Genomic DNA, 22,033 nt, shown 5'->3' with positions numbered 1-22,033 from the left:
CACAAATTATTTTATTATTAAATTATATTTTTAAATGTTAATCGATGCCATGAATGCAAATGTAAACGGTTTTATTTTTCTTTCTGAGCCCAAGATTCACACATTCTATAGTTTAGGGTGTGGTTATCTGTGCCCTTTAAAGGTCAATATTTTCTGATACTGTATTTCTTTATTTCAATATAATGATTTATTCACACCGAGTTTAACATCAGGAGAATATAATTGTTTTTCCTAACATACTAACATAGCTTCCTCGAATTAAATTGTGTAACATTTTCTGACCTAACATTTTAGATATAATAAGATCTCAGATTTTAATGGCATTTATAAATAATGGAGTAATAATAATAACGCATTTTATTTTTATTTATTTATTTTTTATTTTTATTTTTTTAAACACAAAACTCTATACTATAGAGTCTACTCTATATACTCTTTTATAGGCTATATGCGGTCTTTTTTTAAATTAAAAACTTATTTTAAATTAATATTTTTATATTATTATTCAGTATATTATTATAGTCCAGGATATTATTATGGGTTGGATTGAGTGTTGCTGATGCTGCAGATGGGCGTGCGGGAGGGGCGATGCCGTGACGTCACATGGGAGAGCCGATGGATGGTTGGGAGGTGTAGAGATGCGAGGACCGGGAAAGACCAGAGGAGCGTGATAACAACTGAGAGATGACTGCGCCAAAAAGGGCAATAAAAGATGAAAGTTTAACAAACAGCGTCAACATGATGTGTCGTTCAGTCTGCTGTTTTCACATCGACCCGAGCTCGTGCACTAACACACGAAAAGCATTCCCTACCAAGGTAATATTTTTGCTTTCATCTGCACGCCTTTCACAAAGAACAGTGGGTATCGATCGTATAATCTTCACTCTGGACACAAAAGCTATGGTCATTTGGGTAAACAACGTCTTTAGTGCACAGCTTGTTTGGTCTAAGAGAAACATGAACATGTTGTCCTCTGCCAGCATCCCCCCTTTTCATCCATAATTAAACAGCATTATGAATAAAGGATTTTATGCGCCCTTGCGCATGCATGCATTAAAGAAAGATCATCATTACAGAGATCATCAGATACGCGGTGAGTTTCGCAAAAATGTGTAGAGAAAAGATTGCCGTTGTGTGTTTTGCGTTCTCAGCTATGGACAGACCACATGTGCAATGCGCATCTCTATGCGCATTGGTTGCAGTGCGTCGTGTGCACGTGTCATATCTCTGACCTCCATAGCGCTGTGTTGTTACTCTTTTGCTTTTGATTCAGACACCCCTTTCTGATGGCTTGACACATGATTCACTTGATGTCACCACGACCTAAGCATTTTTGTACATCTGACAGTGTGATTTGTTAGATTGTGTTTCCTTTAAATTTTCATTAACACTTTATTCCCTCCAGATTTGTCAGTAGAAACTTAACCCTTGCGATGTCATCTGGAATGGGCACCCCGAGCGACCCCTTGTTGTCCAGTCCTGTAGGAGGGAAGTTTGGGACCGTTCAGGATAGCACTTGGAGACCTACATTATCTAAGACGTCCAGTTTTCCATCATCCACTACACGGCACCTCAGTCACAGAGCGAACAATTTTCAGAGGCATCCCAAACGAAGGAAACTTATCCGACCGTCTCCGCCTCCACCTCCGAACACCCCGTGTCCTCTGGAACAGCTGGACCTGAGCGAGCTCCCTCCAAGACGCGCTTTCCATGAGCTTCTCTTCAATGGCTGCATTTTGTTCGGTATTGAGTTCAGCTACGCTATGGAGACGGCATATGTCACACCTGTACTTTTACAGATGGGCCTGCCCGATCAGTTTTACAGTCTTGTTTGGTTTATCAGTCCAATTTTAGGTAAGTGGCTTTAAATAGCTTTAAGATTGGACATAGTTTTATTAATGTATATTCAGTATCTGTTTATTTTCTTTCATCATTCCCAGGATTTCTGCTTCAGCCATTCCTTGGAGCCTGGAGCGATCGATGTACATCTCGGTTCGGTCGTAGGAGACCTTTTATCTTTGCTTTGGCGATAGGTGAGCCGTTTCCAAAAAATTACGGTGAACGTCACTTTGATTGTTCACACTTCATAACTTATTATTGTTTGCTAAGAAAAGCTTTAAGTACAGTTACAGGCTAACTTGATGTTCAGCTGCTAAAAATATGACTTGTATTACAATTTAATGTCTGCAGGAGCTCTGCTGGGTCTCACACTGGTACTGAATGGGCGGGACATTGGATCGGCTGTGGCGGACACCACCATCGATCACAAGTGGGGCATCGTGCTGACGGTGTGCGGTGTGGTTCTGATGGACTTTAGTGCTGATTCGGCTGACAACCCCAGTCATGCGTACATGATGGATGTGTGTAGCCCGGAGGACCAAGACAGAGGCTTGAATATACACGCTCTTCTGGCAGGTTAGAGTAAAACATTAACATTACATTTACTCACTATCAGTGGATATTTGGTTAAATTACTGTTGCCTTTGTAACGCAGGTCTTGGAGGCGGGTTCGGCTACATCGTGGGTGGCATTAACTGGGACCAAACTGAGTTCGGAAGGTCGATGGGTGGCCAGCTCCGGGTCATATACCTGTTCACCAGCATCACCCTTGTCGCCGCCACGGCTATGACCCTCACGAGTATTCCTGAGCGGACTCTACCGCAATCTCAGCCTCAAACCAAAAGCGCCCGAAACCTCAAGAGCCCCAATCTTCCCTTACCTCTGTCCCCGCCCCCACCTCCTGGAGCAGTCTTGGATGATGAAGATGAAGAGGATGCACTATTCAGCAGCCAGTTCTCCAACCGCCCCTACCAAGATCCGTTGGGCCGCTCAAGCAGTGCCAACGCGCGCCTCTATGCGGGTCTCACCAGCCCCATCTCCCCCCTGAGTCCTCTCACCCCCAAATATGGCAGTTTTATCAGTCGAGACAACTCGCTCACGGGCATCAATGAGTTCGCTTCCAGTTTCGGCACCTCTTATATAGACAGAGTATTGATTGAATGTTACACTGGACAGCAGACTCCCCAACCATTAGAATCTGGAGCAGTGGCTCCGCCTCTGCCACCAGGGGACACTCCCCCTCCACAAGGGTCCCGATCAAGTGAAACGCTTGGTACGAATGATGTCGTGCAGCAAAACAAACTCTCACAGCCTAACGGAGAGATGTTGGCAATTCAAGAGTTGCAAGCTAATGAGCAAAAGCAACCTAATGAGGACCAACTTGTCGAGGTCCAACAGGGTGCCTCAGGGTTACAGCGAGGTAGTAGCTTAGGAATACTGAAACGTCCTCAGAGTCTGGCCTTAATGGAGGACCCACTTATTGACCCAAGCAGTGGGCTGGATAACGGTCGTAGACGCACCGTCACCTTCAGTCAGCAGGTGTGTCTGTGTATATTGAAGAAATACATTATGTATGGGTGATTATATAATAGCATTATTTTTCTGCTTTTTCTGCTTATTTTAATATGGTATACTCATTGTCATGTGATCACAAAATGTTACAGCCATGAAAATTTTATATTTTTGGTGAAAATTGTGGTATATAGCTGAAAAGTATCAATTCTGTTACCATCAAACTTTGTTTTCAAGGTAAAGTAACAACAAGAAATGAGCAAGAAAAAGTCTAGTTTTTATGCTGCGTTCAGACCAGCCAAGGTAGAGGTGTCAAAAGCGAGTGATTACAATGTTAAATCAATGTAAAGATGCGCTGAGGTCTCTGGAGGTCTCGCGGAGCGAATGAGGCGTTTATCGCGGCGCGGTATACGCGATTCTGCCTCATTGGCACGAATTTAGTGCTTTGCTGCGGAAAACGCACAAGTTGAAAAATTTGAACTTTGGCGGAAAAACGCGCTGTGTTAACCAATCAGGAGCTTGCTCTAGTAGTGACATGATTACAGGAAGCGAGCAAAGTCGCAGAAGCCCCTCCCATGATGCAAATTTCCGTGTGAATGTCTTGATGACTAGAATTTAACACGCAGCTTTCACGCGTGAATGAAGCGAGTAAACTCAAAATGTTCAAGCGGCAAACTAGACGCAGTAGACGTGATTTTGACACCTCAAACGCGGCTGGTGTGAACCCACAGTTTTTCTGTTTTGGGATTCATTCAGCCAATCTCCAATGCTGGCAGTACCACTTTTAGCATAGCTTAGCATAATCCATCTAATCTGATTATCATTAGACCATTAGCATCACGCTTAAAATGACCGACGGGAATTTAAAAGTTGCGATTTTCTAGGCAGATATGATATTACGCAGTGCCCGAAAATAGTGCCCAGCTATTGAAAGTAACCATGGGGACTATTTTCAGGCGCTGCGTAATATCATTGCGCCTGCTGTAGCCATGTTACGTCAGCAAAGTCCTTGATTATTACGCCAGAATGAGAGTATAGTTCTTAGCCATATCTGCCTAGAAAATCACAACTTTTAATTTTCTGTCGGTCTTAGTACACGATGTAACTAAAGAAGAGTCAAGTTTTAAATAGGAAAAATATAAAAACTCTTTGGTTATTTTTTATTGCGATGTTAATGGTCTAATCAGATTCTATGGATTATCTATGCTAAAAGTGGTACCACCAAACCCGGAGATCAGCTGAATGGATTCCAAAATGGTAAAACTCAAATGTTTAACTGGAAAATAAGCATATTTATAAAAAAAAGTGGAGTGTCCCTTTAAGCACAAATTTACTTAAATTTTATCTTTTTTGTCTAAAAACTAGACTTATTTTCTTGCTCATTTCTTGCTCATCAAGAAAATACTTCTTGATTTAGCATTTGGTAAACATTTGTTTTGTACTGAAAGCAACACAAAAATACTAAGTAAGAAAGTCATTTTTTGCAGTGTGGTTTGACAGTAACAGAATTGACACTGACTCACGATTTTCAGTTATATAAACACTTTTCACCAGAAATATTATATTGTTATGGCCTGTAACACAAGTCACAGCTGTGAACTATTGCGAGTCATAAGCAGATGATAGGGAGTACATTTTACTAGACAAGAAAATTGGATATGACTGTAAGTGCATTATGAGTCATTAATATTTCTAGTCCATTATCTGGAGGAAGAGCCACATTAAAACTAGCTAAAAATGATTTTCTCAAAGAGCACCTATTACATTGTTAAAAACAACGTTATTTGGTGTAATACAGTGTGTTTGCGTCGTTTATGGTTCAAAAAACACATTATTTTTCACATACCGTACGTTATTGTTGCTCCTCTATGCTGTGCCCCCCGAAACGCGTTGATTTTGTACAAACCTCATCGTTCTAAAAAGCGCAAAGTCCTCCGTTTGCCAGCTAACCAGAACGTTGTGATTGGCCTGAATACTTCTGACGTTACCCGAAAATATTTTTTGCTAGGGGTCCCTCACAAAAGGTTTATCCTATTTGGGGGTCCTTGGCATCATAAAGTTTGAAAACCCCTGTTATAGGTGATCTGGGAGTTAACAGATGTAGACATAAAATATATGTACAAGTGTATTGTTAATAGACTGTTAAAAATGTGTTTCTTCTTCAAGGTGGCAAATATCTTGTTGAATGGGATGCGCTATGAGAGTGACCTCAGTAGCAGTAGTGAGACAGCAGACAGTCAAATGTCAATCAAACTGCTCTGTACCGCCATCTATAGGATGCCTCCGTGTTTACGAAGCCTGTGCACCAACCATTTCCTGGGTAATGTGTTTTACATTTCATAGGCCACTGGGATTTACAAAATGTCTGTACTACTAGCTTATGCCAGTTGCTATGTTTGTGTGTGTGTAAGATGAGTTTGTTATGAATACAGGTGAGTTTTGTAACCTGATATGGTTAAAGATTTGATTAGAATGAAAAAGGGCATACATATAGTTTCTGGGAATTCTTTACAGGAACATGTTGAAAGCTCACTCTGAAACATCTTCTTTATCTTATCTTCTTCCTCCAATAGGTGTTGTCTCTAATTAAGGTTGAAACTTTGTAACTTTGTATTGCATTTCCTCCCTAAGATGAATCATTAGCATAAAAGCATCTGCTAAACAGGGTTGCCAGGTTTTCACAGCAAAAACCCACGTGTAAAAATCTAGGGATGAAATCTGCGTTTTTGGTAGGATTCAACTGCTAAAATATGCATTTTCGGGGATAAATATCACAATGTTGGGGTCACTTTAAGCCGTGGACATGAAAAACAGCCTGTGGCAACTGTGTTAAAATAGACCAATTCTCGCGGACTTGGTTCATGTTAATATGTTAAAAGCTTACTCTGTTTGATAAAAACAATCTCTTCTTCGTCTTATCGTCTTCCTCCAATAGGAGTTGCCTCTAAAAAATTTTGAAACTTTGTATTGCACGTCTCATGTTATTGCCTCCCTAAGACACGGTTGCCAGGTTTTTACAGCAAAAACGCAAATCTGGGATTAAAATCTGCATTTTTGGCAGGGTTCATCTGCTAAAATTCGCATTCTTGGAGCTAAATATCACATAATTGGGGTCGCTTCCACCCGTGGACATGAAAAACAGCATGCGGACTGCCTAATTCTTGTGGACTTGGCAAACCGGCTCCAAAATGTAAATGTTAAAATATGTAAAATGGCTTGTGTTAGCTAATTCGATACTACCTATACTATTTATGAGCCCTTCAGTATTATTTAGTAGTATTTATTTAGTTTTCTAGATAATACTGTCACGTTATGAAAAAGATAAAAATGAACTTTAGCAAACAGCATTGAAATCAGATGTCATGACGCCATGTTACATTTTTGATAAAAATGATCTGTCCGCTTCACATGTGTTACAGGCTGGTTATCATTTGAGGGGATGTTGCTCTTCTACACTGACTTTATGGGTGAAGTCGTATTTGGGGGCGACCCAAAGGCCCCTCACGATTCAGAGGCGTATCAGCGCTACAACGCGGGCGTCAGCATGGGCTGCTGGGGCATGTGCATCTATGCATTCAGTGCTGCGTTTTATTCAGGTTAGTAAACCAATACATGCATACACCCTTTGCGTTAAGCATTCATGTATCAGCATTCCTCTTCTTGATTTGATCTTGCAGCCATTCTGGAGAAGCTGGAGGAGAGATTCTCTCTGCGTTCGCTGTATTTTTTTGCCTACCTGGCCTTCGGATTGGGCACAGGACTGGCCACTCTCTCCACTAACCTGTATGTGGTGCTGTCTCTGTGTGTTACCTATGGAGTCCTCTTCTCTTCTCTGTGCACGCTGCCTTACTCTCTGCTCTGTGATTATTACCAGAGCCCTCAGGTAAGAGCAAATACATTTGAGAAAAGTTCAAATGAAAACAGAAATAATGCCATAATGTACACTGCACAGCAAAAAATGCTTTTCAAGAAAAAAATATCTTAGTATTTTTGTCTTGTTTTCAGTAAAAAAAATATCTAAAAATTCTTCAACTAAGATGCTTTTTCTTGATGTTAGTAATTTTGTGCATAAAACAAGCAAAAAAATCTGCCAATGGGGTAAGCAAAAAAATCTTGGAAATTTTCTTAAAGGTGCAGTGTGTAATTTTTAGAAGGATCTCTTGACAGAAATGCAAAATAATATACAAAACTATAATATCAAGGGTGTATAAAGACCTTACATAAAGAACCGTTATGTGTTTATTACCTTAAAATGAGATGTTTTTATGTACATACACAGAGGGTCCCCTTACATGGAAGTCGCCATTTTGGGCCGCCATGTTTCTACAGAAGCCCTTAACAGACAAACAGTTTTTTACTAAATTGTCTCCGACAATGACCTGTTTGTCCGGTGGTGGCTACAGTAGCTTCTCTATGTGTTTCAAAAGCGAGTGGTGAGCAGTGGACTGAGCCGTTGGTTGCAATTCACAACCTCACCACTAGATGCCGCTAAAATATACACACTGCACCTTTAAACACTAAATACAAGAAAAATTTCCTTACCCCATTGGCAGATTTTTTTTTGCTTGTTTTATGCACAAAATCACTCAATTTTGATATTTTTAGACAATAGACTTATTGGGTCGTTTTGCTCATCAAGAAAAAGCATCTTAATTTAAGAATTTTTTTTATATTTTTTCTGAAAACAAGACAAAAATACTAAGAATTTTTTTTCTTGAAAATCATTTTTTGCAGTGTAGTGATTTACACTGAAAAAATGACTTTCTTACTTAGTATTTTTGTCTTATTTTTAGTAGAAATATCTAAAAATTCTTATCGCCCCATTGGCAGATAATTTAGACTTATTTTATTTGGTCATTTTGCCAATCAAGAAAAAGCATCTTGATTTAAGAATTTTTAGATATTATAGATAAATACTAAGTAAGAAAGTCATTTTTTGCAGTGTATAGTTTACACTGCAAAAAATTATTTTCAATAAAAAAATCTTAGTATATTTGTCTTGTTTTCAGTAAAAATATCTAAAAATTCTTAAATTAAGATGCTTTTTCTTGATGAGCAAAACGACCCAAGAAAATAAGTCTAGTTTCTAAACCAAAAATATCAAATTTAAGTGATTTTGTGCATAAAACAAGCAAAAAAATCTGCCAAATACTAAGTAATACTGCAGTTTCGTGAGCCTTTCTGTGAGGACCACCAAACCCCCCTTGAGTGCTTCATGACACCTTTTACATATACAAAACTGAAACTCAATAGCACAGTACCACCTAAGATCTCCAAAGTCTATATCCTGGCAAATGATGGCAACGTCTATGTGCAATATCCAAGACACCTTTGAAGTTCAATTACGTCTTGTATTAAATTAAACGTGTCTTTATTGTTTTCCATTACAAATGTCCATGTGTGTTCCTCTGCAGTTCTGCGGTTCATCAGAAGATGGGACCAGGCGTGGTATGGGCGTTGACATCTCCCTGCTCAGCTGCCAGTACTTCCTGGCGCAGATCTTGGTTTCCGTGGCGATGGGTCCTTTGACATCGCTGGTGGGTGGGGCCCAGGGCGTGATGTACTTTTCGAGTCTGATGTCATTTGTGGGCTGCCTGTATTCCTCACTGTGTGTGGTTTACCAGCTGCCACCACCCGAGGGTGAGCCTCCACTGAGTGAGACCCAACCGCTACTGGTGCACATTTAGATCTGTTCTCTCGCACTTTACGCATACACACAGGGTCCAAAATTAACACTCGGTAGGTGCCAGATTCTTATATAGACAATTATAAATGGAAACTTGGGTTACATTTACATTTATGCATTTGGCAGATGCTTTTACACTGAAAAAAAATGGCTTAGTGTTTTTGTCTTGTTTACAGTAAAAGTATCAAGGAGTTCTTGAATTGAGATGCTTTTTCTTGATGAGCAAAACGACCCAAGAAAATAAGTCTAGTTTTTAGACCAAAAATATCAAATGTAGGTGATTTTGTGCATAAAACAAGCAATAAAACTGCCAATGGGGTAAGCAAATTTTTCTTGAATTTATTGTTTAAGAGAAATGTTCAAGATTTTTTTGCTTACCCCATTGGCAGATTTATTTATTTTTTGCTTGTTTTATGCACAAAATCACTTTCATTTTTGGTCTAAAAACTAGACTTATTTTCCTAGGCCATTTTGCTGATCAAGAAAATACATCTTAATTTAAGAATGTTTTGATATTTTTACTGAAAACAAGACAAAAATACTAAGATTTTTTTTCTTGAAAATAATTTTTTGCAGTGTATCACTGCAAATAAATTACTGTCTTACTTAGTATTTTTGTCTTGTTTTCAGTAAAAATATCTAGAAATTCTTAAATTAAGATGTATTTTCTTGATCAGCAAAATGGCCTAGGAAAATAAGTCTAGCTTATAGACAAAAAATATAAACTTTAAGTAAATAAGTGCTTAAAACAAGCAAAAGATCTGCCAATGGAGTGGGAAATGTTTTCTTGAAATAAGTTTACTTTTTTCATAAACACTTGAATTAAGAAAAGATTTCTTATTCCATTTGTAGATTTTTTAGGTTATTTTCTTAGGTCATTTTGCTCATCAAGAAAGTGCATCTTGATTTGGGAGTTTTTTTTATGTTTTTGCTGAAAACAAGACAAAGATACTAAGTAAGAAAGTCATTTTTGCAGTGCTTACGGTGCATTAGAAGTTACACGTTGATCGAACACGTGACCTTTGCGTTGCTAATGCAAAGCTCTACCGTTTGAGCTCCATACAATGAACAAACAAAAGAGATTCCAGTTCTCTAAATAAAGGACCAACGACTATCATGCATCTTTTATGACTTTAACCACAATGGAAAATTGGTTTATAGGAAGTTTATTGGAAGTGAACAACCGTTTTTTTAAACATTGTTGCTCCAGAACACAATGTGGACAATTTCACCAAAGTTGTTTAAGTGAAAGTTCACCCCAAAAAATGTATAAATAAACATTTATAAAAGGCTAAACATAAATTAACAAATGTTAATAACCAATCAGATCTGGGGCACCATTGGATTCCATGGTATTATTTTTCTTACTATGGAAGTCAATAGTGACCCACATCTGCTTTTTGTTGCAATATGACAGAATTTTCATTTTTTTTTGTGAACTATCCCTTTGAATATGACACACTGCAATAAATGATTTTCAAGATTTTTTTTTTTTTTTAATTCAAGAAAAATTTGCTTAGCCCATTGGCAGATTTTTTGCTTGTTTTATGCACAAAATCACTTCAATTTGATATTTTCGTCTAAAAACGAGACTTATTTTCTTGGGTCGTTTTGCTCATCAAGAAAAATCATCTTAATGTAAGAATTTTTAGATATTTTTACTGAAAACGAGACAAAAATATTAATCCATTTTTTGAAAGTCATTATCTAAAAAATATCTTTAAAAAGATGTTTTTTTCTTGATGAGCAAAATTACCTAAGAAAATAAATCTAAAACTATACAATTTAAGTGAATTTGTGCTTTAAACAAGCAAAATTACAGAGCCCATAAGGTGACATTGGAGTAAAAAAAATCAAAAGTTTAGCTTCATGTGCTTACGCGAAACCTTCGCAGAATTTTTTTTTTACATTTAGTTTTGCGTGCTCACATGAAACTTTCACGTGAGCACACGAAACTAAACATGGTAGTTTCACTTGCGCATGGGAAGGTTTCACGTGAGCACGCGATAGTTTCACGTGCGCACGCAAAACTAAACTTTATTTAATTTTTGCTCCGCACAAAATTATCTGCCTATGGGGTGAGAAAATTTTGCTTAAATTAACTGTTTAACTTTTTTTTTAATCCATTAGCAGATTTTTTTGCTTGTTTTAAGTTTAAATTTACTTAAATTGTATATTTTTTGTCTATAAACTAGACTTATTTTCTTAGATCATTTTGCTCATTAAGAAAAATCATCTTAATGTAAGAATTTTTAGATATTTTTACTGAAAAAATGACAAAAATATTAAACCATTTTTTTCTTGAAAATCATTATCTAAAAAATATCTTTTAAAAAATTTATTTTCTTGATGAGCAAAGTTACCTAAGAAAATAAATCTAAAACTATACAGTTTAAGTGAATTTGTGCTTTAAACAAGCAAAATTACAGAGCCCATAAGGTGACATTTGAGTAAAAAAAAATGTGCTCACGCGAAACCTTCGCAGAATTTTTTTTTTACATTTAGTTTTGCGTCCTCACATGAATTTTTCACATGAGCATACGAACCTAAACATGGTAGTTTCACTTGGGCATGCGAAAGTTTCACGTGCGCACGCGAAACGAAACTTTATTTAATTTTTGCTCCGCACAAAATGATCTGCCTATGGGGTGAGAAAATTTTGCTTAAATTAACTATTTTACTTTTTTTTACTCCATTGGCTGATTTTTTTGCTTGTTTTAAGTTTAAATTTACTTAAATTGTATATTTTTTGTCTAAAAACTAGACTTATTTTCTTAGATCATTTTGCTCATTAAGAAAAAGCATCTTAATTTAAGAATTTTTAGATATTTCTACTGAAAATAAGAAAGTCATTTTTTTGCAGTGTGATGTCTTTTTTTGCTACAAATATGAAACCGCAACCCCCCGACGTTGGCTTCGGATCCCCTGTGTATTTCAAATTTTGTTTACCAGCCATATCCAGGTGTTAATGTTGGACCCTGTACACAAACAGACACTTCAAATTATTGCGCTTGCTTCGGATTTACCCTCTTTACTCGACTCGACACACGTACTGGAGATGTGAGAGAGGGTAAAACAGCTGCGATTTAAGACTATGCATCCCACTGCAGACCGATATCTCAATGTTAGCATGCTGCAACGACGACTGCATGACGGCGAGCTTGTGTAGTGTGTCAGGAGAGATGTGTGTTTGTGTACACGTCATGCCTGGTTATTTCCTCCAGCTTGTTGTACATATGTGAAATCTTTTTTACTGTCAGTTCCTCATACGTGAGGAAGTTTTTAGCTCTCTTTATGTCTTTTTAAATCAGCTACTTCTTGTTCAATTTCAGTGCTTTTAATAAAAGTTAACCCCTCTCACATATCCAAAACAACTGTACGCTCTCTGTTTTTGTCAAATTGTGTCACCTGTGTTGGGTTTGTTTGCATGGAAAGCCGCATCTAAGCCTTACTCTGGGCCTCTGTTTCAAACTGTAAAAACAGAGAAAGTGTGTGTGTCTATTAGTTCTGCGCTTGCACTATTTTTAAACTATATTGAACACTACATACATGCACAAACCCATGATTTATGAATACAATGATCTTCGCATGTTTGCCATAATGCAACATGGTTCGTACTTTGACACCGGCGGGCTCTTCAATGACATATTTATGAGAAAACCATAAATTCCACATTTATGTTTCCCCTTGCTGAGCCATGTCATGGACCGCACGCTGTCATGCCTGCATCTCTGTGGTCTGGCAGAATGATTGTAACGACAGTCGTTCTTGTCATTATCAGGCAGAACGGACGTTGAGGCCGGCGTATGAGTGACCGCAATAAGGAAACAAGAGGCCGCGTGCGGAAGAAAAAGCCGAACGTATTGTTTGGTGAAAAGCAACAAATCTGGACAACAAATATGGACTCTTCACCAGATCGCTCTGAAGGGTGCACTTGTGTTGCTGAGCATCGTTTTGGTTTGTTTGTTTTGCTTTGTATGTCTGCACACCTCTTTAGGGGTGACGTTTTGAGCTTTGCAATACATGCCGCACAAAACATTGAACTATTAATAAGTCATGTTTAGCAGGTAGCAAGCTCCAGCAAATAAAGAACTGAAACAAATCAATTATCCATTTCTTTTCCCACGTTATGTGTACATGAGCATAAAACAAGTATACGGAGCTATTTTATTCACTGAAAGGTGTTTGAGTTAAAAAAACAATACACTGTTTTAAAAGAAGACTAAACTATTGGTGGACTCATGCGTCTGTTATAAATCATCAAAATGCTTCAGAGAAATCGACATCATTGGCTTTCTCAGACTAGTTAGTTGCATATTTTGTTTAGGGATGCTCATGCGCTGATATAAAATTTCTTTGCTGATAACGATATTTGATTACTTAGAATGACATCTACTGATATGGATAAATAACATTTTTTTTCCTTTTTTTAATACCGATATTTGATCATTTAGAATGAAATATGATAATGATTAATACAGAGTGTTTTACTTTTTTACTACTGATATTTGATTACTTAGAATGACATATAGCCTACCGATAACAATAAATACAGATTGTTTTACTTCTTTAGTACTGATATTTGATTACCGTACTGACATCTTCTGATATGATAAATACCAATAGTTTTATTTTGTTTATTTTACTACCGATATTCAATTACTGACATAAATAACGATTTACTTTTTTTTACTATCGATGTTTGATTACTTAGAATGACATATACCGATAATGATAAATAACAGCTTTTTACTACTGATATTTCACTATTACCGTACTAAGAATGACATCTGATACCGATAAAAAAAACAATCGTTTTATTTATTTATTTTATTACTGATATTTAATTACTTAGAATGACATATACCGATAACGATAAATAACAACTTTTTTACTACTGATATTTCATTATTACCGTACCTAGAATGACATCTGATACCGATAAAAAAAACAATCTTTTTTTTTACCACTGATATGTGATTACTTAAAATGACATCATGTGATACCGATAAATAACAATAGTTTTTTCCAATATTTGATTACTTAAAATGACAGATACCGATAATGATAAATAACGATTGTTTATACTTTTTTTTACTACCGATGTTTGATTACTTAGAATGACATATAGCCTACCGATAACGATAAATACAGGTTGTTTTACTTTTTTACTACTGATATTTGATTACTTAGAATGACATATAGCCTACCAATAACGATGAATACAGATTGTTTTACTTTTTTACTACTGATATTTGATTACTGTACTGACATCTTCTGATATGATAAATACCGATAGTTTTATTTTGTTTATTTTACTACCGATATTCAATTACTGACATAAATAACGATTTTCTTTTTTTACTATCGATGTTTGATTACTTAGAATGACATATACCGATAATGATAAATAACAGCTTTTTACTACTGATATTTCCCTATTACCGTACTTAGAATGACATCTGATACTGGTAAAAAACAATAGTTTTATTTATTTATTTTACCACTGATATGTGATTACTTAAAATGACATCATCTAATACCGATAAATAACGATTGTTTTACTTTTTTACTACCAATATTTGATTACTTAAAATGAAATCTAACACTAAATACAGACCATTTTACTTTTTTATTACTGATATTCAATTACTTAGAATGACATATACCGATAACGATAAATAACAACTTTTTTACTACTGATATTTCATTACCATACTTAGAATGACATCTGATACCGATAAATACCAATATTTTATTTATTTATTTTACCACCTGTATTCGATTACTTAAAACGACATCATCTAATACCGATGAATAACGATTGTTTTACTTTTTTACTACCAATATTTGATTACTTAAAAATGACAAATACTAATAATAATAAATAACGATTGTTTTACTTTTTTACTACCGATATTTGATTGCTTAGAATGACATATAACGATAAGGATAAATAATGATTGTTTTACTTTTTTACTACCGATATTTGATTGCTTAGAATGACATGTGCCGTTAAGGATAAATAACGATTGTTTTACTTTTTTACTACCGATATTTGATTGCTTAGAATGACATATACCGATAAGGATAAATAACGATTGTTTTACTTTTTTACTACCGATATTTGATTGCTTAGAATGACATATACCGATAAGGATAAATAACGATTGTTTTACTTTTTTACTACCGATATTTGATTGCTTAGAATGACATATACCGACAAGGATAAATAACGATTGTTTTACTTTTTTACTACCGATATTTGATTGCTTAGAATGACATATACCGATAAGGATAAATAACGATTGTTTTACTTTTTTACTACCGATATTTGATTACTGAGAATGACATATAACGATAAGAATAAATAACGATTGTTTTACTTTTTTACTACCGATATTTGATTGCTTAGAATGACATATACTGATAAGGATAAATAACGATTGTTTTACTTTTTTACTACCGATATTTGATTGCTTAGAATGACATATACCGATAAGGATAAATAACGATTGTTTTACTTTTTTACTACCGATATTTGATTGCTTAGAATGACATATAACGATAAGGATAACGATTGTTTTACTTTTTTACTACCGATATTTGATTGCTTAGAATGACATATACCGATAAGGATAAATAACGATTGTTTTACTTTTTTACTACCGATATTTGATTACTGAGAATGACATATAACGATAAGGATAAATAACGATTGTTTTACTTTTTTACTACCGATATTTGATTACTTAGCAAGACATCTACTGCTACCTATAAATACTAGAGATGCACCAATATTAAATGTTTCCACCGATAATGATTATTCAAGGATGATACCTTTCTGCTGTTTTGGGTGATAGCGAGAAAAATCTTTTTATTGTCTGTTACCGATTATTGCCCTTTATATCGGAGAACACATAAGTTTGTTTCATTTAAATTATTGTCATGAAATCCTAGAAGTGCAGAGCAAACTACAATTCTGTTCCCAAAAATCTCACTGTAAGTTTTGATGCGTTTTCTGCCGCTTTTGATTGCGGGTCTGCCAATTATAAGCCAATGCATACGTATCCCTAATTTTATCATGTTTTGTTATATTTTGGTGTTATACAATGAAATTCATACATTTTCTAAATAAGGGCCACTGTATCAAAAAATTAAATGATAGAAAATGTAAAGTTGCTCTGAACACTTAATATTTGTCACAGGATAGGTTTTAGTTCGGTGGGTGTCCTTGTGATTGAAATGCTTTCACGAGACTGCTATAAAGTTTCTATTACACTTAATCAGAATGTAATGAGGCGGTTTAAACCACCAGAGGGCGCAATGGCACAAAAAATGTAGATCTATTAACAGAACTGTCCACAATTCACTTTGTAACTTCCTTATGTGGTTTAATATGAGGAAAGCCATAACCAGCTTTTACTTAAAATAGTGGACACCAGTTACAAAATCTTTTAAATAAATCAAAAGACAATGACATCAGGTTACAACGAGTGCAATCTCGTTTCAAGCAGCTCCCATTGATTGACACCATAATTGAGTGTTAAATAAAGCACAAAAGACGTTTGTTTTAAAAAGACAAGACCGATTTTATTTATAATCCTGAACCAAACTATACAAAGCAGTGGTCAAAAAGCAACCAAAACACAATCATAAAAAAAAAGATTTGCTTGAAGGACTGAAGGAACACCAGTACCACCATACTGTTATTTTATAGACTGTTTCAATGCGCACTTCCCATATAAAACACAATGATAAAACAAAAAACCCCAAAACTGTACATCAGGATAGAAAGATACAATCCTTTTATATGCATATGGAACAAAAGACCAAAAACTTTAAAGATTTAAAAAGGGGTTAATTAACATGTTAAGAGGCCATCTGAAAAGGGGGCGGGCGATCCTTGTTGTCCGAGGAAACCCTCTCATACATACGAGCCATCTGTTCTGTTAACTGATCTGCCAACACGAAGGATTAACTACTAGCAGCACAACCAGGTTAAACATTGTATATTAGCCCCAGCTTAAAACTCATCTTTGGTCTTTAGTAAAACAGAAATGTCACCTATGGAAATGACAGAACCTTCGGCTTTCAGTTGCGTGTGTGTTTGTATCTGCTGGTCAAATAACCGAGTAGAATTGTGTGCTTGTAAAACTTATGCCAACAAACTTTCATCCTTAACGTTTTATTTTTTTTTAAACGAAGGGTTCTAAATCTTGGTCCAACACCAATAAATAAGGTCGTACAAAAAGGGACAGGTTCGCGATGTTACGGGCCTCAGTGCAATAAAATTTTTCGTAGCGGTAAAAGAACGTCTGTGAAATATACAGAAAGCACAAACTCTACTAGGTCAGAATGACCATACAGACAGAGCTAGCAGTACTCTAAGCTTTGACTTCAGCCTCTGTGGAGTCTCCGTTCTCCTCTGTCTTCTGTTTCTTTGTTTCGACTGCCTCCTATAAGCAAACAAGCAGAGATAAGAATGTAAAAAAACAAGGAAGGCCATAAAGATTCAGAAGGAACGGCTGAAATCTGAACTTACCTCCTCTTCCGCTGGACGCTTCACAGGATGTCCATCTGCCTCTTCCTCAGCACCGCTCTCCTCCTCAGCACCGTTCTTCTCCTCCTCCTCTCCTGCTGTTCAACAAAACCAAAGTTATTCTCTATTAACAAGAACAATTAAATTATTAGCAAGCTAATTTTACATTGCACAACTTACCCTCCTCATCCTCTCCGGCCTCTTCATCATCATTGGTTTCTTCCTTGTGTGAAGCACCATTAGTCTAAAGACAGAAAACACCATGAGTGAAACCGATACCAGAAAATTATATGAGTCATTTAAATAATTGTAATCTGTCAAATTAAGATTAAAAGATAAATTCACAGCCAGTTATGTAAATGACTATTAAAGACTCGCGTGAGCCGTCACCACGCAAGATGCATCTGTGTCGGCTCTCGACCCCTAAACAAAGAGCGGTGGGGGAGAAGGGGCCCTCAAACACCTGCGCATCGAGCGAGTACCCGGGGACAAAAGCCACAAGGCCTGCTGGGAAATATACAACGCTTACTCACTGTTCCATTTCCATTGGCAGGTGCTTCTTCGCTGCCATTTTCCTTTGCTGCCTCCTCTTTTGGTGTCTCTTCAACCACCTCCTTCTTCTCTTTCAGTTCCTAAAATAAAGCAAAAGTTTATCTGTTAATAAATAACCCCACACTCAAAAGACAATGCAGATGATCGCACAGTGTGTTTAGTTATAGTTAGTATAGGGGAAAGTTTGTTTTCTAGAGTATCTCCCCACCTACAAAGAGATGAACCACAGACCACACACACACACACACACACACCAGCTGGCTCACTGCCTAACAAAATATATTAAATGGCAGATGTAAAAATGTGGATACGCAAGTTAGCTTTTAAAACAAACTATAAAGTCGACTATAACTGTAAGGTTAGTTACGGTGTTTGTAGTAAAACAATATAACCACAAAAGGTTACGTACATAAATTTTTTCAGTACACGCATGCGCTCTTCAAAACGTAATAAATATACATTTTGAAGTCTGTGACGTATAAATATCTCACTGCCCCCATTATTAAGTTCCCGTAGGCCTTCGTGAAATTACTCTATTGTTCACGCGCACATGTCGGGGTCACTTTAGGTTATTTCGCGCCTCCTTCCCATAGACAGTAACTCCCCGTCGCCCCTTTTCTTCCCCTGAGGGGATCGGGCATGCGCATGCGCGCTCACGAGTCGAGCTGGAAACAAAAGGAGGGAGGACGCGGGAGCGCGCCACGGTGAAACGTGCTCGGAGGAGACCGGTGGGAGGGGGCGAGAGGTGCGAACACCGTAGAGCACGCGGCGGAGATATTCCCGCCTATTCGAGCGGCTGAGATCAAAAGCGTCGACTCAACGCAATGAAAGAAAGAAAAAAAGACCGCAAAGAAAGAAAAACACACAGTTCACGATTTTACTCCCACGCCAACGTTAGCGGAACGATACTGGAATTAAATGTCGAGTTCAACCCTCACAGACGTTTACTTTGATGTATTTAACTCGTTTTTTGACAGAATACGTCGTGTGTAACCTACAGACTCTCGTTAAATTGAACGCGACTCAGAATCGAATTACAAAAAACGATAGTATGCTTTTTTTTACTAATTTCGGTTTATAAAAGATAAAATTGCGACTTAACGGTATTCACACACATTTAAATGTAATTTATGAAGAAAATATAACCGTTACACCTGAAATTTCACTGACTGACCGATTTTTTCCAACAAAGAGTAATTTTACTAGAATCATTTTCAGTCAAACTTACCTTTGCGGTGATCTCGGGGGCGGTGGTCGTGTCAACAGCGGTATCAGCCATGGTAATTTATAGAGAGACTTTAAAGAAAAACGAGAAAAATGATGTGCGTGAAGAGGTGAGGTAGGAGACAGTCGGACGTGAGGAGGAAGAGTGAATCAAATCTGCCTGAACCTGAGAACTGAAAGGCGCGTCGACCGCAGCAGCAACCTCACTGACGTCTGATTGGACGCGAACGAAAGAGCGTAAATCGGTCCTTCGATTTGATTGGAGGAGCCACTGCCAGTTGTTTCCGAAGTCCCGCCTTTCGTCCGTCCTACCAATGATGCTCTCCCGTTTTCTTATTGGTGGAGTTTATGGTTTACCTTTTACCCGGTCTTTTAAAATAATGTTATGGAGACGCGTGGAGGATCTTTTAAAATATTCCTTGTGTCGGAGTCTTATTTTCTCTTTGCAAGATGAGTATAAATGTAAAGATAATGTTTATTTCATTTCATATTGGTTAACCCAAAATGAAAATTAGTGTAATATTAATTAAAACAAATAAGTAAGTTCATTTTAAGTCTCGCCACCTTATTTTATATTTTAAGAAAGCAGAATGATTGATGTATTGTTCAAATTATTTATTTACATTTAATAATTCATTAGACGCTTTTATTAAAATTTTTAAGTGACGTCATAAATAAAAAAAATCATACAGAAGCCACCAATATTGACAGGCTTGAAAAAATAAAACTAGTACAGAAGCTAGAGCAGAATTATAAGCATCAAAGCGAACTATTTGCCTTAAACTTTCTATAAACCTCATCTTTGTAACCCCTGGTAACTTAGTTCTTATGGACCTTCCTCCCAGCCTCCATGGATGAATTCAATCTTCTTAGGAGGCTTTGTTTACAGCCTGGGTTTAATTAGCATGTTGTATTCAGAGGCCATTGTGTCCCAGATGGAGACGCACCGGGCAGCTGTTTCATTCACAATGAAAAGTCACAATAAGATGCTAACATGCCTATTCCACACCATCAAACATCTCAGCACAGATAACCAACTGATTTATTGCTGTAAAGATAAACCATGCAGACATTCGACTCTTCTGTCATATGAAAAGTAATCTACCTGTTGCACACGAAAGACATTACTTTTGCAGTTATTAACGTTCTGTCCTAGTTCACCTTTTTAGAGAAATGAGTCAAACCCTGCCCTGACATGCATGCATGTACAAAATAAATAAATGCACTTCACTGCTATTAAAGTATATGCTTAAACCAATGTAGACTGATCAATACAGAATAGATTTATCCTTTAGTTTGAAATGATTCAGGGTTTATCAGGTTTGTTCTCTGTGTGCTATGATAAAGGACCTCCCCATTCTAAACCTCATCAGATCTGTCATACTGTGGTAACAAAGCCCACTTGGTGGTCACAGATGGTGAGGACCTATGGCGTGCGTTGTGAGAGGTCAGCATGCAGTCTTTGTTTTATCAGATGGAGGGTATGCAGAACCAGACCATTGATTTAAACCCTAAAGTTTGATTTAATTGTAAATGAGAAGCTGAATAAAGGGATGGGATTGGGGGGTTTTTTTCAGATAAGTTTAGGCATTTTTGAGTGTCAAAGGTAACTTTGTAATTTTAGATCTTTTAGGTATATGTTAAAAAGTATTTTAACAAAAAGCACAAATAAAAAAGCAAAGATCCACACATCGAAGAGCTCCCAATTTACATGATTTTATTTAGTGACGTTTCGGGTCTTTACGGCCCTTCCCCTGAGAAAAAAAGGACACACACACATTTTAAATATAAAAAAACATAATAGCACAAAATAAATAAATCATTAAATAAAATAAATACCGCCCACATCACTTACTGGTAAAAAAACCTCATCAAATCAATGCTGAAGATTTAACACACACACTTGCTCACTTTTGGGTACATTTGGGTAATTTGTTCCAAAAATCGAGTTAAATAGGTAAAACACGCACGCACACATGCATACACACACACAACAGATATGTTAAAAACAACCAGTGGCGACCGGTTCGTAATTTCAAAATATGTGTTTAGCGTGTCTAGTGAACCTATGTGCATCACGTGTCTTGTCAAAATAAGTGCTTGCTGCAGACACGTCTAAAGGGTTTATGATAAAAGAGACGCTCGTGTTTGCCAGATACTCGCATAATCTCATGCGTAAACAGAGTTTAATGTTTAGTGAGTGTCTTGCGTGTATTTTGTGAACGTGAGTGTCTTGTTTACCATAAACGGTTTTGACGCGTATGCAGCAGGCACTTATTTTGACAAAACACGTGATGCACATGGTTCACATAACGCAAAAATCACATATTTTGAAAACGCGAGCAACACATGACACTCCGTAAAACTTCATATTTTGAATTTGTGCCCCTCGGAAGAGCAGTCACGAGCATAGATATGTAAAATAAAGGCTAGATGTCTCGCCCGGGCTGCTGGCCAATTGAGTGGAACGTCCGCATTTGGCGGCCATCTTACCACAGGGAGCTCGCTCACTTGTAGCATTGCGTTTAATGGAGCATGTACTTTTAAATGACCATAACTTGCTAAATTTTCTACCGATTTTCAAACGATTTAGTTGGTTATAAACGTCAGATATGTATTTATTATGACACTGCATACTTAATTAATATTTTCATGAATCATGTTAAATCATCCAGAAT

General features: G+C 36.8%; 2 protein-coding genes across 4 annotated transcripts; one reads left to right on the top strand and one right to left on the bottom strand.

Annotated features, from left to right (window-relative positions):
• The first annotated feature begins 591 nt into the window (after positions 1-591).
• slc45a1 (solute carrier family 45 member 1) lies at positions 592-13,264 on the top strand. 2 transcript variants are annotated; one of them, XM_055184888.2, is made up of 10 exons: positions 592-816; positions 1,406-1,854; positions 1,941-2,033; positions 2,191-2,415; positions 2,495-3,378; positions 5,518-5,671; positions 6,771-6,947; positions 7,029-7,234; positions 8,766-9,026; positions 12,819-13,264. In XM_055184888.2, the coding sequence occupies exons 2-10, from the start codon at positions 1,434-1,436 to the stop codon at positions 12,849-12,851; spliced, it is 2,454 nt and encodes an 817-aa protein (XP_055040863.2). In that variant the 5' UTR covers positions 592-816; positions 1,406-1,433; the 3' UTR covers positions 12,852-13,264. The 2 variants fall into 2 exon arrangements, with proteins under 2 accessions (XP_055040863.2, XP_055040864.2); XM_055184889.2 differs by having other exon boundaries at positions 595-816; positions 8,766-8,991.
• A 3,340-nt stretch (positions 13,265-16,604) lies between these two features.
• Positions 16,605-19,546, bottom strand: LOC129427886 (uncharacterized). 2 transcript variants are annotated; one of them, XM_055184659.2, is made up of 5 exons: positions 19,360-19,546; positions 18,113-18,211; positions 17,760-17,823; positions 17,583-17,674; positions 16,605-17,496 (listed from the first exon to the last, which is right to left on the bottom strand). In XM_055184659.2, the coding sequence occupies exons 1-5, from the start codon at positions 19,408-19,410 to the stop codon at positions 17,425-17,427; spliced, it is 378 nt and encodes a 125-aa protein (XP_055040634.1). In that variant the 5' UTR covers positions 19,411-19,546; the 3' UTR covers positions 16,605-17,424. The 2 variants fall into 2 exon arrangements, with proteins under 2 accessions (XP_055040634.1, XP_055040633.1); XM_055184658.2 differs by having other exon boundaries at positions 17,583-17,677; positions 19,360-19,542.
• Between the last annotated feature and the right edge of the window lie 2,487 nt (positions 19,547-22,033).

This window comes from Misgurnus anguillicaudatus, chromosome 14 (genome assembly GCF_027580225.2).
Source record: "Misgurnus anguillicaudatus chromosome 14, ASM2758022v2, whole genome shotgun sequence".
NCBI classification, from domain to species: Eukaryota; Metazoa; Chordata; class Actinopteri; order Cypriniformes; family Cobitidae; genus Misgurnus; species Misgurnus anguillicaudatus.
The sequence above is the reverse complement of the archived record's forward strand: the minus strand, read 5'-3'. Positions and strand labels throughout refer to the sequence as shown.

What these genes read in the sequence shown, in the direction of transcription:
- slc45a1 (XM_055184888.2), top strand. Translation starts at nt 1,434, where the DNA reads ATGTCATCTGGAATGGGCACCCCGAGCGACCCCTTGTTGTCCAGTCCT. An exon ending in CCGTCACCTTCAGTCAGCAG is followed by an intron (nt 3,379 to 5,517) that starts GTGTGTCTGTGT and finishes TTCTTCTTCAAG; the next exon opens with GTGGCAAATATCTTGTTGAA. An exon ending in GTGCACCAACCATTTCCTGG is followed by an intron (nt 5,672 to 6,770) that starts GTAATGTGTTTT and finishes CATGTGTTACAG; the next exon opens with GCTGGTTATCATTTGAGGGG.
- LOC129427886 (XM_055184658.2), bottom strand. Translation starts at nt 19,410, where the DNA reads ATGGCTGATACCGCTGTTGACACGACCACCGCCCCCGAGATCACCGCA. An exon ending in CCCCCGAGATCACCGCAAAG is followed by an intron (nt 18,212 to 19,359) that starts GTAAGTTTGACT and finishes GCTTTATTTTAG; the next exon opens with GAACTGAAAGAGAAGAAGGA. An exon ending in AGCGTCCAGCGGAAGAGGAG is followed by an intron (nt 17,497 to 17,582) that starts GTAAGTTCAGAT and finishes GTTTGCTTATAG; the next exon opens with GAGGCAGTCGAAACAAAGAA.